The sequence below is a fragment of the Catharus ustulatus genome, chromosome Z (assembly GCF_009819885.2).
Source record: "Catharus ustulatus isolate bCatUst1 chromosome Z, bCatUst1.pri.v2, whole genome shotgun sequence".
In the NCBI taxonomy this organism is placed as follows: Eukaryota; Metazoa; Chordata; class Aves; order Passeriformes; family Turdidae; genus Catharus; species Catharus ustulatus.
This window is the reverse complement of record NC_046262.2, coordinates 13,765,564-13,782,738: the sequence shown is the minus strand read 5'-3', so window position 1 is coordinate 13,782,738 and position 17,175 is coordinate 13,765,564. Positions and strand designations below refer to the sequence as shown.

Here is a 17,175-nt window from a genome sequence, read left to right as displayed (position 1 = left end):
CAAATGGACTTTATGTCAAATTCATTAGCTTTTCTTAATATATTTTTTTGCTAAATTACCTCTTCATTTCCAGCCACAAAGAAAAGAATAATATAATGTAAGCTTGTTATTTAATGTCTAAACAGTCCCTGTGCATCTGAGTCTAATTTGCTAAATACTGCCTGAGAGAATTAGAAGTAAAGTTTTTACCCCTATACCATCATTGACATGTTTTGCTAAACATAGTGAAGTAACGGCAATTGTTCCATGATATGAAATGAATTGTCTATGCTGTTCAGAAAAACAGAATGGAGACTGGTTTTAAGCACTTGATTTGTGGCATGACTGAAACGTGGAGCACTGAATTGAAAACTCCTTTCTCATACTGTGAAAAGTTCTGATTTTAATGTGTAGTGGAAGACTAAGGACATTTTTGTTCTTCAACAACAGAATTTTTTGTTTAAAGCAGACTGGAACACCTAAGGTTTTATGTATCTACACAATAGTCTTTTCCTTTATCTGAACAAATCCTGAATAAATCTGAATAAATTCAGGAGGTAAAAATCATGCAGTTCCATTTAATTTGCTCTTCTTACACTGCCCTGATGGATGTCTTCTAAAAGTCACAGAATCATTTAGGTTGAAAAAAGCCTCTAAGATCATTGGGTCCAACCTTTGAAAAGATCGGGAAATGCATTTCATCTTTAAGGCTTGCTGGTAATACAAGAATCTTCAGCTCAAGTGTTAAGAAGCTCAAATGTATCAGTTCTCAGGGTCACAGGAGCCATTCAAGCTGTCACCTCTGCAAGTCCATGCCTTTAAATCTCAATTAGGTACCACGAAGAGGAACTTCATTTCACAGGGCTGAAAAGTGTATTTGATATGTTGCTGAAGATATTACAAGTAGCACAGATTAATCTTGGCTCTTAGGCAAATTGCACAAGGACATTTTCATGGTGGACAGAATATAAGTAGATCAATTGAAAGTAACTAGAATGAAGAAATAGCTCCTCACAGAGAAACATAAATTCAAAAGCCCATGGATTGCTCATTGTGTTATCACTCAGGAATCAAACTGCCTGTGAGATGGCCCCTGATTAAGTCTTAAGGTAAACTATGATTCTAAATGGCTAAATGAGGCATGTTATACTCTGGGAGATTTGAAGTGCATAACTGAAAATTGATAATTAGACAAAATAATAAAAGCATGGGGTAATGGGAGAAGTGTGCATTTAATACTACTTCTGTAAAATACTTACAAATACTGACCAAAAAAAGTAATTATCCATCTGCCTTATATTCATTCAGAACTCTTGCAGCCTACATTAAGTTGGTATGATCTAGAGCCATTTTTGATCTACAATTTTTTAAAAATGAAGAAAAAGAAAAAAAAAAAGACAAGGGCTTTCCCAGAGACAAAATAGGTAAATAAACTGGATTTACTAAGAGCATGACTGTGCACTTGAACTCTGGGGATTTGAAGTTCCTCTGTGTGTGGCTGATCCTGATAAAGGACAAGACAGGGAAATATGTTGCCCATAATGTTGTTCCTTAATTTTTGTCCTTCATGTGTCATCAGTGAAGTTCCATGTATCTCTTGTCCTCACATGGTAGCAGGAAGGGCAGATTATTAAGCAGCAGTATTAAACTCAGGAGTCCACTCAGTGATAAGATTCTTACTAGTCAACTATAGAAGTGAATTTGAAGAGGATTCTGAGCACATTGAATGTTTAAATAACACTGGTTACAGCTGTAATTTTTATGAACATATCCGAATTTTTAAAAAGCTGATATTTGTGTATTGTTAAACACAGGGCAATGTCCATAAAATCTTGGAAAAATGCAGTTTACCACTTACTGGGAAACAATGTGTTGACCGCATCATTACAGAAAAGGTAATGTACTTTTCTTGACTCCTTGTTAATAATTTCCTCCTCTATCCCTAACAACAATAGCAAAGCTTACCAAAAATTAAGAATATATTTAGTATCTGTTGCCACTGAAAGGAAAAGTGGCCTTGGAATACAGGTCCAGAAATCTTGGGGCTCACATTTTCTCTTTAAAAGTTTGACACCTGGCATACTGAACTGTACCCTTAGCTGCCTTCAGAACAACGATGCCACATATGACAGGCTTGTTTCCCCCCAAAGTATTTCTGAAAATTTGCTGTGACATACAAATTTTCAAATATGGCTGTAGTCACAGCTTGGGAGGTGAAGAGGCATTGCTATTTGCTTTTGGTAGGGTTTTTTGTTTGTTTTGTCCCTTTTTTTGTTTTGTTTTGTTTTGTTTTGTTTTTCCCCAGCAAAGCCCACATAGGTTGGACAACTGACATCTTCTTTCATGTATACTACATGCTGTTTCAGAGAAACCTGTGGCTGTAGCAGAGCTTTAGTTCTTTTGTCCTTACTTGATTCCATTTGTGAAGCAATTTATTCTCCAGTGGAAGTACATATGAGTATCTCATACTGCTGCTGCTCAAAGTACATTAGCGGATCTTTTCAGCAAAGGATAAGTGACTTAAGGTTTTTTGCTGTGATCATACTCCTTTTATTTTTGGTGTTTGCATTTTAAAGGACTTAGAGTTGTCCTTCTGTAAGCCATCTATCATACCAAGTAGAATGCATCAAAGGTGCTGATGAAGAATTTGCTTTCTCATGGTGAGATATTGCTACATCTAAAGGATTTTTTCTCCACAAAGTAAGGGAAAATATATTAGAATATGGAAGTTTTCTTTTTTTTTCAGTCTTCTACCCACTGGCCACATACAAATGTAAGGTAAAAAGGAAATGAAAGGGATCAAGGACTGATAGAAAATAAACTAGTAGAGCTGTCTCTAATATTCATCAATTACCAGATCTTGTGGCTTTATCAGGAAGTGATACAAATGTACAACAACATTTAGGTAGTGTGGCAAATTCTGTTTCCTCATTAGCATCCTGGAATTTTCCTTATGCCCAACTTCTCTTTTAAGGCTTAAGAAAGCTGTCCTTTTCCAATCCTACAAAAAGCAGTTTCATGTGCCCAGAGGATGACTAGACTTTACTACACTTCTTTGATGAGCTTATGACTTCACTTTCATTTCAAGTTCAGCCTTCGTTGGTCTTTTGCTACTAAACTTTTATTTTTAAGGAAAATTACTGTAGACCTTGTGGTTTCCCTGGAAACTAGTTTGCAACTGTGTATCTCCCTCTGTTAGGCATTATTAAGGTGCACATTGTTTTACAGGTATTTTTATTTGATGCATTTGTCAGTTTCAGAGGTGGAGTGCATATCTTATGAAGACATCAGACAGAACAGCCTTTGCTCCTTCAGCTTCTTCCTCTCAGACTTTCTTTTTAAAATACTGCAGAGACTCTTGTCTTTCACCCCTAGCTTCTAAAAATTCTAGCATTTCCATTGGATAGCTGTTGGAGAAAATTACAGTCAGCCAAAAATGATCTCTCTACTTGCAATGAAATTAAATAAAAGGATAGGTGAGATAGTCTCTTCCCTTTTTCTTTTGTGGTCTTTTGGTGGGCTTTTTCTTGCAGCAAGGAACATCTCAACCCTTTCCTTTGAGCCTCCCATTCTCACCAGATTGGAGCAGCGCGCACAGTCCACATTTTGTGCTGTTATGAACAGTTGTATACTTTTTCCCCACAAAACTAACACCTACTAGATTAAAGATATTCTAACACATTCCAGATTCTCATTCTCGGTACAAATAAATGTAGCAGAAATCTTTACTGGACAGTCATGAAAATGAGAAGTGGCATCTCATGTTACTGAAGGAATGCTGTCTTCTTCAGAGCACTATTTTGTACAATGTTACTGCATTTACATCCTCATTTTCTTTTTTGATAATAAAATAAATAATTCTGTGCTTTTTGAACCTAATAGGCAGTGTTTGATGTGGACAAGAAGAAGGGATTGACCCTCATAGAAATCTGGGAAGGACTGACAGTAGATGATATCAAGAAAAGCACTGGCTGTGACTTCGCAGTAAGTAATTTTACAAACCAGTACAGTTTGGAGTCAGAACAAATATTCTCCACAAATACTTATCACTAAAAGGCTTGTAGTTGAAATAAGTCTTGTCTTTATAGCTGAGGACTGAATAGATTACCTGTGAGTTTTGCAAAGAAAGATAATTTGGGTCTAATATAGTGTGATGATGTTGGAAGCATCAGAAGGTAGGAAAACCAGGAGAGATGGAGAAATAACTAAGAGTAAAAAGGGAAGTGGAAAGCAAACATTTGTGCTTTGAAGATGGGAGCTGATTCATCTCAGAGCGATGGATAATTTTTTTTTTACTGTATAATTTAGTTTATCTAACTCTCTGTAGCTAAGCTTCAATGCTACCTTTTTAGGTGGAGTTGTGAGTCATCTTGACAGTAGTGACCAGAGTTGTCCCCTGTGTTAGTAGTGCCAATTAATGAACTGCTCTAAGACTGCCTTGTACAAATGGAACTTATGCTCTGCATTAATCCAGAAAGTCCCTGCCTTTTGACATTTACATTCATTCTTAAGTCTCACTTAATGCAAATGCAAAACTGCCTTATTAATGGAAAGCTATAGCACTCTGGAGTGTAACTGAATGCATGTGTGGTTTCATTTCAAAATGTTTTCTTCTGTTTTGTGAAGTCTTTTGAGGCAGTTCAACCCTCTTTTGGCAAGGACAGCAAGTATGACAGTGTACAAATTGTGCTGTAAAAATAGTTCAGGAGTATTTAGTAATGAAGTAAAATACTCCATTTTTCAGAGTTTCATGATGTGGCTATGGCACTTAATTAACATTTAATATGTGCAAAGGTTTTTTATTAAGGCTTTGAGCATATTCTTGGTAGTAAGGAAACTTCCCGAGCAATGAAATTTCATTTATTTCCTGTGTCCATAAGAGAGCATTTCTGATAACTGAATATGATTGGGTATGTTTCTACTTAGATTTTTTAAATAAAAACCTGTTCGCTGCTGAAATTACCTTTAATTGTCTTGAGAAAATTATATTGGACTAAAGACTAGTAGCCTGCAACTGCAGAGTGCAGGAAGCTGCTACAGAATCACTTTGCTGAACCTAACTATGCCAGGTTACTAAAATTCCATGAAATATTTCAGGGAAGTCATTATTATTTTTTTTAATTTGAAATGGAAACAGCCTTCCATATACAGAAATTCTGCGTGGAAGTGAAATTATTCATTCAGCTTCTGACTTTGATCTAGTAAAAAGTTATCAATTTTTTAGGCCTTTTAATATCAGGGCTTCTTTTTCTTGGGCTGCTCTGCTTGTCAAGCAGCTAGGATCCAGAAGTAAAACACAAAAATAAACTTTGTTTTGCTCTTATGGATTTAATTTGGGGAGTAACTTCATTATCAATTTGAAAGTGCAATGTTTAGTAAGGATTTAAATAGACACAAACTACAGGAAAGGACTTCTGTTTTCAGAAGACATTGAAAACACTCCTTACTTGTTCCAAAAGTGATGGGAAAGAAGGATCTGAGGTTTTTTTGGTTGAGATGACCAAGAGATAACTATTCAATTAAGTGATATTTGCCAAAGTAAAGGTCAGCTGCCTATGCTCAAGGCAGTAAAAGCAGAAAAAAACAAAAAATTCAGAGAAAGAAGTGATAAGGTTAAAATGATGGGCTATGAGATTAAGCTTTGCAGCAGGTATGAGAGGGCAAGACAATTAGGTTCAAAAAAAAGATTAACACCACCCACTGTTTCTTGGTGCTTTCCTGGAAATGTACAAAGGAGTGATATAAGCTTCAAATCTTTAGTGTAGCCTGAAGTTAGGTGTTAATGAGAGGTATTGGAACAATGCACTCTCTGGCTCCCTAGGATGTGTCTCTCTAAGCTCAGGAAGGGACCCTTCATAGACACTGTTTCCTAGTTCTCCAGAAAGCAAACTCCAGCACAGTCTGCTTTGTTGGGCTGCTGCAGTCATGCATGAAATCACGAGCTGTGGGCATGAAAAATGTAGATGCTTCTTGGTTTATGCATTTACATGTACTTACCTTGAAAGCAGTGGCTTGCATAAATGCTTGCTAAGCAATGCTTGTTTGCAAAGCATGTACCTCTGCCAGAGCACATGCAGGTGTCAGCATGATGTACTGATGGCTCTTTACAAAAGTGCCCACAGTCCCTACAGATTGAAAGCATGACATGAACCTCAATTATTTGTTTATTAAACCTCAGCTGTGGAAGTACAGTAGCCCTTTCTTTCTCCCCCCACCCCATCCTGTAAAGAATGTTTCCAGGCCATAGTGTCCTAGTCTTGCTGTCATTGATTGAAATACCTACCAAATCTTCTGTTGAAATCTTTGTCAGAAAGACTGAGTTGCTGTTATGTCATATTGGACCCTTGATGGCCTGAATTTCATATATAGCAAAGAGCTACAGGTTCTTTGCTTAGTTTTGAATTTCGGAAAATAGGAATTTGAGCATAGTGATAGACAGTTATTCAGACTGCAGCATCCTTGGTCCTTTTTTTCGCACATTTCAAAACTCTGCCTCAGGCTTTCTTGCAAGAGTAACAGTTGTGCTTGTGATTATTTATGCTCACTGAATGAGACATCTTGGGTTTATTTATATCAGTGACAGGAGCTTTTGTGATACTGTATTGCCACAGTAAAAGCAGGATCATGTATTTTCCTAGTTTGAAACAGAACTAATCAGGGGAAAATTAGGAGCTGGCCCCTTTTACTAATAACTTTTTTCAGTAGATGCAGTGTATGATCTGAACTAAAACAAATGTCTTTCTAAGTTCACTAGAAATGATATTTTAGGAGATAGCTGTATCTTTACATGTATCTGCCTCACCCCATTTTGACTATTCCTGTTTGGAGAGCAGAACTTAATAGTCTTTAGGGCCATATTTGAGACACATTTGACTGTACAATTCTATTTCACAGCCTGCTTACTTACTTGGAAAAACATCTCCTAAAGAACATTTGCAAAACAAAATGTCATAGGAAACATGATTTAGAGTCAACAATCTTCATAGTAGACTGGCATCATTTAAAAAATAAACAATTTGCTCTTGATTTTACTGTGCTGTGAAGATAAAATGTTGGCTTATCTTGCATGCTTAAATAAGATTTGCTGTAGCCTAGCATATAGATCACCTTGGCAGGCAATCTGTTTGGGCTTGTAGTGCCTTTTACCATTGATGAGACCATGACAGAACATACTTTTGCAGATGTATTTAATTATAAAAATAATCAGGATAAGTCACAAATCCCCACCACAACTTTTTTTTTTTCCTTAATCTTAAAGCTTGTTTTTTCAAAATGTTCTTCAAAGATGACATGGAGTATAGAAAAAGTATCTGCCCAGGCTAGTATATGTTTAAAAAAGAATTGTCTGTCCAAGTTCAACCTCCGAGCCCAAAATGATACAGGATATAGATTTTATTTTCTGGAAGTACATTTTCCTTTGAGGAACATTGTCTTTTGTGGCTGTTACGAGATAGAGTTGATTTTAAAATGGATATTGTGGTGTTTTTCACCCCTGCTGCAAAAACCATTAAGAAGAGTTTTTTGTATCATATATATACATATATATTTGATGTTAGGATTGTGATTTGCATTTCTCTGCATTGAAAAAATAAGCATTAATAAGAGACAAACAACTTTTATTAATTTAACAAGTACATTTTTTTGAGGGGCTCATTTTGATGAAATTTTTGAACAGTAACTTGCTGTTGCTTACTTCTTAAGGACAATGGAACTTATCAAGATTCAGCCGTATTCAGAATGAGAACCTGAAGGAATGGTCACTACATAGAAATTCAGTAAAATAGGCATAGGGGTGTATGTGTAGCTGAAAAGGTTGCTTTGGGGTTGGGAATCAGAGATTCAACGGGCTTGAACTGCAGCAAGCCCCGGAGCCCACGTGTCCTCTTACCAGTTGAGAGGCCACATACTGGGACTGCAAAGGCAAACTCCTCCCAGAACACCTGCCTGTCCAACATTAGCAAAGTATTGGAAGCTTCCAAGATAAGGTGTTCTTCCTGTAAGTGAAATAATATTAAGAATATGTTGTTTAGGAGATACCGTAAAAAAGTAGCAACTCTGAAGCTGTGCACTATGAATACAGTGTACATTAAATCCCTTCAGCCCTTAGTAAATGCTATGCTCTTAGCACAGGGTAACACTGGATTGACTGTCTCTAGTGGGATTTAAAGCAGTGGGTTTAGGGAGCTTTCTACATTTCAGGCTTGATTACTCCTTGTTTTCTAAGCACAAACCATCCGTTTTGTCACATTGGCATTTTTCTGCTTATTTAATCACATTTTAGTTAGAGCAAAAGTCGCATTTGGGTCCAGTTCTGAGTGGTGCTGGGCTTTCACCACCTCCATTATCTTGAGCAGGCATTATGGCACATCAGACTCACGAGCATCAGACCCATCTGAAGTGGATAGTGGTACGCACAAATGACAGCTGTTAGCATCAGATGTGCAGACACCACATTTAATGTAATGTGCTCATCAAATGTAAAACGCTTGATGTTTTGATGATACTGAAATCTACAACATCAGAAAAAATAGATATCTCTCCAGTAATTGCCTTTGTTGTTATTTGCAGGATACAGATTTTAGTGGTTCTGTTTTCATCCTCCACTGTTTAGCTTTACTTCAATGGAACCATCTCTGTCTGTGACAGAAATAGGGCCAAATAAAGTGAGGCACATAGTAACTTGGACTCTGAAATGTTGGAACATTTCTGGAACTAATCCAGTAAAGCTGATGATTTTACCTATTACATCAATTTATTATCCTAGTTAACACACAACTTTGAAAAAATGAATGAATTGTTGCCATCCACTGAAAACATTTCATTAGCATTTGATACAGTAAACGCATTCTTCATGAACTAAGTTTTCCTCAGTGGCTATTCTCATAAGGTTATAAATGATGATACATAGTGGCTGGAGGAAAGATCACATAGAAATCCAAATGGTACAGAAAATACAGCCCTGTACCTCTAAAAGAAAGCGGCATTAATGCTTGAAAAGGCACTTACATATTATTCTTTCATGAGTTAGCTTCTTGACTACTGTTAACTGAAAAAGATGGGTTAAGGAGGCAGGAGGATGAAATAGTGATTCTTCCATGGGGCACATTAATCAACTAGGAGCCAGATTATCCAGGGAACTGTTTTTCATCCTGAAAAAGTAGGATCACATGAGTTATTTCTGATCTTCATCCTGGGGCATTGGGCTAGGAGCAGGAGATGATTAAAGAAGCTTGGATTTTCTGTGGAGACCTGCTCCTCAGGGGTTTTGTGTAGACCTGGAGTGAGAGTTCAAGCAAATGTTAAGCATTTCTGCTCTACAAAGTCTTCTCTATATTGTTCCTACTTACACATTTTTCCTCATATACCTTCCTATTTAGGCCTACTGTGTTTTATATTTGGTCTGTTGTACAACTTATAACATCACTAATTGAATTTTGTGAATGAATGAATTAAAAAAATAGAATACATAATTGTGTGCTTATGCCAAAATTAATGCAAGTGGGAAAATGCAAGGTTTTTATTAAAAAAGTAAATTTGGTATTAATTTACTATATAATCATTAAACAATTGAAACTGAATGTGAATAGAAGAAAGACATTTTAAAAAATAGGAAATATAAACTTGATATTGTAATATCATCAAACAAATAATCCTATCAAATGTATCCATGCATAATAGTTGCAGAGTGTTTATTTTATATGTATACCTTTCATTGCATATCCCCTGCTAGCATGCATGTTCCAAAACTTAGTTGACTGTTTCTGCACAGAAGACTGTGCAAGGGCAAGTACAGGTTCATCTGCCTGAGTTTAATATGCTTGTATTTTTACACCAAAAACCTATCTCAAAATAAATGAAGTTGAGGGTCTGGATACTAGCGCCACACAACATGTAATCTTGCATCAGAAAATTTAGTCGTGGTAGTGTTTATCTCTGACATACTGCAAATATGGCAGGTTAAATAAGCAGTGTCTCTAGTCTTCAGTAGTACATGGTTGATATAGGTGGAAGTGGATGGTGGGTGGTACTGCTAGATCTTATCTGTATGAAAATCTAAGTTATCTATATGACAACTGTTGTGGTTTTTTTTTTCCTTCCTTTCTGCTAGGTTTCACCGAAGCTAATACCAATGAGGCAGATTTAAATGCGAAAGACAGACTGGGCTTAATTTGCAAGAAGGTTGGTTTCCAAATTGAAGAAATTGATGACTGTCTTGCAATTTTATTTTTTTTCTTTTCTTCTTTTTTTTTTTTTTAAGGGCTCTCTAAGTAGTTTCCATATAGTTAAACTCAGGCTGTGACTATAAGCCTAATTGTATTCTGCTTTCATAACATTATCAACTTATGTGGAATGATGAATATATTCTCTAAATTGTGAATCATGTTATAGTATTATGTTAATGATCATTGTAAAAAAGAAAAAATAATGCCTTGTAGTCTGTCTGCCAAATACTAGGGTTTTTTTACACTGAATTAGAAAAAACCATGCAAAACTTATGATGACCTCAGTGTTTCCTGACATCTGTTGCTCTGGAACTACAGCACTTACCATGTCCATTCTCCTGTAAAGGTGTGGGGTTTTTGTTTTTTTTTTTTTTCTGGAGTGGTCTATAACAAATGTATATATCTGTAGAGAGATATTGGGAATATGGACATTCCTTTTCCTGAATCTTTTCATCAGTCTGTAACAAAATTGTTTAATCCAAGAGAAATAATTGGGACCTAAAGATATCTGCTTTTACGCAGTGTGTGTCTGTTGGTATTGAGAGGCCTATGCCTCCCAAAGTCCATCTCTCACTCTTCATATTTCAGTCATACAAACTAGAACGGGGCTAGTGTGAAGGAGGAAGATGGAAAGGTGTCCGTCCTCATGCAGACAACTGATAGCTGCACAATTTCCCACGTGAACTGCTCTTATTCTCCAGATTAATGCTTTGCCCCAGCTCCCAGTCAAAGGCAAACAAATATTGTTTCTGCAGTCAGGTCTGTCCTTCCAGTGTTTCATAGAGAAACAGGGGAAGAAAAGGTCGTGGACACTTTGAAGATTCTTTTGAACGGAATAGAGATGGTTAGGGGTAAAAGCAATATGCACCACTTGTCAGTCAAGGCACCAGCAAAATATAAAGTGTTTGGAACCCAATTTTACCATAACTTGAGACAATCAAAATGAAAAGACATTATCTCAGAGGCATTTTGATGAAGATCTTCTTTTCCCTCTTAATTGCAAAATCATTTTTATATTTTGTTACTTTTGCAAGCAGATAATATGACAGCTTTGGATCTCACATACCAAATCAGTACAATATGTCTTTATTATAAGAGCATGAATTGACTGGAAATCAACATTTACTAAAATACAGTGTTCCCTCCAATATAATGGTTTCTGTCATTTCTGTCATTCGTATAATTAGGAGCATGTAAAACACTTCAGTTAAAATAATTCCTGGCATAAATGTGTGACGTCAGGACCGGAGCATATTAGGTGACTAAAAAACAAGTAAAATTTAGGTGCACAATAAAAAGTTTACATAATGCCTGTCATGCATGTAATGAGCGTGTTAAGCACATGACATAGAAAGGCATTCTAATACTAAGTGAATAAGGGATTTACCAGAGTCAATGTGTGTTGTGGAAGGAATGTAACACATCTCTTGGGCAACTAGACAGAAAAATTGTGCAATATTTAGCTCTTGTACTAGCCTTTGTACAGCATTTTTGCATTCTAAAATAAAAAATGCTTCTCTTTCATGGAACAGTTACAAAATTTGTCTTGATCTGCACATGGGTTTTACAGCAGTAAAACTGCTTTGATTGGAGGTATTATATCGTATAGTTGCACTTACCCGAAACAGTTCTTTGATAATCTCTTGTCAATACCATAACAGGCTACCCTTCATTCCAGAAAGAAATAAACAAAATGCCTTTGTAAACACTGTTATGCCAGTACAAAAGTATTCCCATAATGCTAAGCTGTGGCTTGAACTCGTGTCTGCTAGTGGGTGGTAGGCCATTGTGTAGCCTCAATCTGTAGGCAAGACCTGATGCTGAGCCCATGGGAAAGAAATGTGTTGTACAAAGACCAGTGCTAATTTCATGATTAAGCTATACAAGTGATTTGGTTGATAAGTAATTTGCATCAAACACTTGAAAATACGTTTATTGTAGTGCTCCAGGATATCTTGATACAGCATGTTAGTTTTCACATATTTTCTCTGTTTAGGCTATTTAGGTATATTCCCTCTATTACTCACTCATTCCGCACAAGTTAAGTTTTACCATTTTTTTTCTGTGGAGGTGGACTCAAGTTCTGATCACAGAGGTTTTGAAGATTAAGAATCTGTATATAATAAAACCTGACAATTTCAGCTCACTGTAAACAGTTTCACTTTTGAATAGAGCAGCCCAGAGGCCCCTTCCCTAATCCATGAAGACACTTCAGTGACAATTCTGACCCTTGTGGTACTGTACACACCAAAAGGTGCCTGTCTTTGCCTTCAGGGCCAGAGATGGTTGAAGAGCTCCTCTGAGGGGATGGGTGTCGTCTCTGACAGTGTTTTGTTATCTTCATTCAAAGCTCTTGTATAGAGTATCCAAAATGGATTATGGCTTTAGGGGAGAATTACAAAAACTGTTATACAGGGGAAGGCAGTTACTGTTAACTTGTCCAGAGTAAAAAAAACCCCACAAAAACAAAAAGACCAAAGAACACAAACATTTAAATAGATGGGCAAGTCTTAAAGAAATCTATAAATTAAAATGTTGATCTATTGCAATTACCTATGCTACATTAGTTGTAGGACTGATTAGTTAATTACAGTGGACATTTACACATCTGTGAAGTGTCTGTGGGCAGCATCAGGTGTATACTGCGTCTGCCATAGAATTCCCTTTGCTGGTACACGCACAGAAGCCATTGTTGTCATTAATACATGGCTATAAAAAGACTAATGACCTGGTAATGTCTGGGAGTTTAGCACCTTGGTTTCTGAATCAAAGAATTAGGACCCAAGAACTCCTGATTTCCAGCTCTTCTGGTTCTCCACTTACTGCCTTGTGGAATGATAGCTGTGTTCTCTGCCTTGTCTCCTGTTGCTGGAAAAGGGGATGTTTTTCTTCCTACCTCACAGGGATGTTGTGAGGAATAAGATGCTATGGGCTGTGCAAAAGGTTATTTGTTTCTTTTCAACTTGGGGATCACACTTGATCAAGAGTGTAGAAGAGTACTTGAAGACTGTCAAACGTGCTGTACATTTGAGTTCTGTGTCTTATTTGTGTCAGTGTTAATGCAAGAGAGCAAAAGTACATGGTGCTGAAAATTGGGGATAAAAGGAGAACAGGCTCTCTCCATATACAGCAATGATGCTGTAGCAACAGGAGACAAGATTTGTATGTCACACGCTAATTTTTTACCTTGAGGACAAAAGATTGTGGTAAAATACTGGTATTGTTATGAAAATGTCATGAGTCCGCACAAGCTAATTGCAACAAGCTTTGAATCCACTTTTAAAATTCATTTCTTGAGCAAAATAAAAATTAAAGCACTCCTAAGTATTTTCCTCTCTGTGGACACAAGTGTGGTTCACAGGTAAGGTATATTCTGAGCAGTAGTTGCAATGGTTGGTATTGCAGGGATGAAGGTTTATTGGGACTGAAATCATTCCCTGCTTGACAGCACTTCACAAGACAAGGACAGTTGTTACTCTTTGTCCTGAAGAAGATGATTCTACTATATTATCATGTTGGACTTCACATTATATTTTATTGACTTTTTGTCCCTGAAAAAAGTAAAATACGTAGAAAATATAGCTGTGCTGTAAAAACTCTGAAAACTAAACATCAAAATCCTTCCTATGTATCTGCAAAACAATCAATAAAGTAAAGGTTTTAAATCACAAGTTTTCTCATTAGTTATTAATTTGTCTGTTACCATTTTTTGTGGTGTTCTGTTCTGCTTTTGGAAGAAGTAGAAGTTCAGCTGGCGTTCACACCAGCATGTCACATCTCAGCACAGCAAAACCTCAAGGTCTTGTCTGAATCTGGATGGGTTTGATAAACAGAAATAATGAAGCTCAAAAATCAGCTAACAGCTGGATTCTACATGTTCTCTCTTCTCACTGATGTCTCTGTTGGGTCAGTCTCAAACATAATTATCACATTCATTTTCGAAATGACTTGTTTTTCAATCAAGTTAAATAATGGACTTCATATGTAGTCCTTAGAGAAATGATTTTTTACCTTTTGATTAAAACTGCTGTAGAACTGATCACATTTGAGATGTTAATCATCGATGTTAGCGTGTGGCTGCACTCTGAAAATTGTACTAGATGACACACGAAGACAAATTCCATTAACCACCTACTGAATGATAAAGTAGATGATTGCAAAGGGATGAAAATGTCTGTGTGTAGTGGGGGTCATCCTTCCATACCTGTCATAAGGTCATGCATAAATGTGTCATAGAATCGTTTTCTCTTCAATATCATCAGGAAGCAGGCTGATAAATGTGAAGAAAAATGTTTAGAGTCATTAAAAAAAAAAAACCCATGATGTTTTTCTCTGAAATGAAACTCTTCAGTAATTTATATGTGTGGTCAAAATCCAACATCCCAGTGAAGGGGCCTACAAGGTAAGTGTCAAACCCCCGGAGATAATGCAGCAATCTTGCAACTCTGAAATCTACTCATAAAAATGTGGAAGGTTATGTTTTCCTCTGACAAGAGGAGAAAGTTGGTTACAGGCATATTTGAGGAGTTCTGTGGTACCTTGTATGCCTTCCATTTTGCCTGTTGTGCTGGTTTGGGTTTGGGTAGAGTTGATTTTCTTCATGGTAGCTGGTATGGGGCTGTGTTTTGCATTTGTGCTGAACACAGTGTTGATAACTGGGGGATGTCTCCCTTATCCTGACCAGTGCTTGCACAGAGCCAAGACCTTTTTTGCTCCTCATCCCACCCCACCAGTGAGGAGGCTGGGGGTCACAGGACTTGGGAGGGGGCTCGGCTGGGGCATCATTTCTTTACTGCACATCTGTAGTCTTCTGAGAGCAGAACCCCTCTTCTGCACATAGCCATCTGCTCCTGGAGACCAGGGATCTTAACATACCCATGCCACGGTGTGTTTGGCAGCTTTAAATGGAAGAATTTCAGAGAACACCAGAATGGGGAAAGAATTCCTTTTCTGAATGTATTTACAAAACATCAGGTTTTGAGGCTGCAGCAAAGATAAAAGTAGCTATTGTGTTTGTATTATGAAAACTTGCTGTGCCCGGTTCACACGTTTATGTACACATTTAGAGGTTCACAAGTAAAGGCATGGGAGAAATCTTTGCCTTCAAGGTGATTGGGTTCTCTATCTGCCTCCCATGATACTTTCTATTGATTTTATTTTATTGGTGTAATGGCCTGCAGAAACAAGCAGAACATTACTTATTTGTGGGAGCAGTAGAGTCCAAAACTAGAATTTTTATTTCTGTGTTCTTAAAACCGTCCCCTGAGCATGCAATCTAAAGAAAAACTGTTTAATTTCTGTAACTCTTTGATAGATGATTACACTCCAGCCACCGTAGTGCTGTCGGGCATTGCCACTGCTGATATTGCACAGCTAAGAAACGCTGCCTTTGGTGCAGTGCAGATCATCATGCTCTCTCAAACCTGTGCCTGTATGAGGTTCACATGCCAGTGTTCCAACCCTCTATCTGCTAAAGGGTCCCACCATGTATGTAGGTTTGTGCTGTTTTCAACATAGAAGTGGCACAGCCCCAGCTCCTTTGAAAAATTGTGATGATGTTTCTTTCCTGTATTAACTCAGCAGGGAGAGCTTTTGCAAAGGTTCAGCTCCTAAACCTGTCCAGTATAATTCAAAGTACATATTTCTTGTCCCAGAAAAACACGTAATGAGCCATGCTGCCTGGAGAGCTAGGTGAGAGAGCTGCTCCAGGGGATAATGTCTTCTTTTGCAGAAAAGATGACAAAAGTCACAAGGCTGTGAATGAAGTCAAGAAGGAGCAGGAGATGTTCATGTAGTGTACAAGTCATTTGTCCACCTGTGGCAAGGCTTGAATTATCCTTCAGAGTATGGCTCTTCTTTTATTAACATGTACTTGCAAATGTGTAAGCAACTCACTTCTCCTTTCTGGCTGCCCCGTGTGTAGGCACCTACCTGCAAGGTTTTTCAGAGCAAGCAACAAATTCTCTTAAAGAACTGGCAGGTCAAGCAACATACTGCTATGGCACCTCAGCATAGTACACAGAGGGATTTTCCCTTTTAAGATTGGATGGTCTAAATGAATCAAATTTGTTTGTAGATGGCCATGCCACTTACTTTTATTGTTTATAAACTTTAATATTTATATACTTTTATTTATTAAATTCCTAAATATTTCCTTTGGTTCTGTAGCTGAAAAATACAAAATAGATGCGTAGAAAAGGGAACTGAAAACTCTGAATGCAGGGAAAACCTGTTTCAAGAAGAGAAAAAACTGCAGCCAGCAGGAGAATTAGTTGCAGAAACTGAATAAAAGCAACATGAAAAGCAAACTTATATGTTACCGCCCAAAATACGAAGGCAAGCCATGCAAGCAACACATTCATGCCACTTAAGAAAGTATACATTAATTTAATACAAATTCAATCTCATCTGTTTAAGCAGTGAGTGAATAAAAACTATGAATTGAATCTGATGCCTATATCCTGCAAAATCATTTTCCCCCCACTCGATTGGAAAATTTGGCTGTATGAACAATTAACACTTTCCCTCAGATTTATCCAAAATCAAGGTAAGCTATGTGATGTTATAGAAGGCAATGCTGTCTTGTCCAATAATATCCCTAAAAATACAAACTTTATGCAGACAATCTGTCTTGTCACTAATTTTTGTCCAATTCCATCTTGTATTTGCTCCAATAAAACCCATCACCCAGGCCTTCCTCTTCCTGGCATCCTACTAATCCTAAACAAGCAGCTCCCTCTGCTCAAGGAGGAGTGCTTAAATTTCATGAATTTTCTTGCTTGCCTGGGCTTGTTCTTAGGGGGAGGAGAGGAAAGTAGAAATGTGTATGCCTGTGTTCTGCTGGGCCTTGCCAGCAGGGGAACTGAGACCAGAAAGCAGAGCAGACATCATGGGCAGAGGTGGTGCTGAGGAATGGTGTTAGAGAGCCACTGCTGAGCATCGGCACCTCCAGTGTTCTGGCCAGTCTCTAATA

At 37.4% G+C, this 17,175-nt stretch overlaps 1 protein-coding gene across 1 annotated transcript in view; it reads left to right on the top strand.

Annotated features, from left to right (window-relative positions):
• The window catches only part of OXCT1 (3-oxoacid CoA-transferase 1), an 85,698-nt gene extending 71,825 nt beyond the window's left edge, over positions 1–13,873 (top strand). The window contains exons 15-17 of the mRNA XM_033085247.1: positions 1,794–1,874; positions 3,862–3,963; positions 10,088–13,873. Of these exons, the coding sequence (XP_032941138.1) occupies positions 1,794–1,874; positions 3,862–3,963; positions 10,088–10,123 (219 nt within the window). The 3' untranslated portion in view covers positions 10,124–13,873. The remainder of the gene's footprint in view (positions 1–1,793; positions 1,875–3,861; positions 3,964–10,087) is intronic.
• The last annotated feature ends 3,302 nt before the right edge of the window (positions 13,874–17,175 follow it).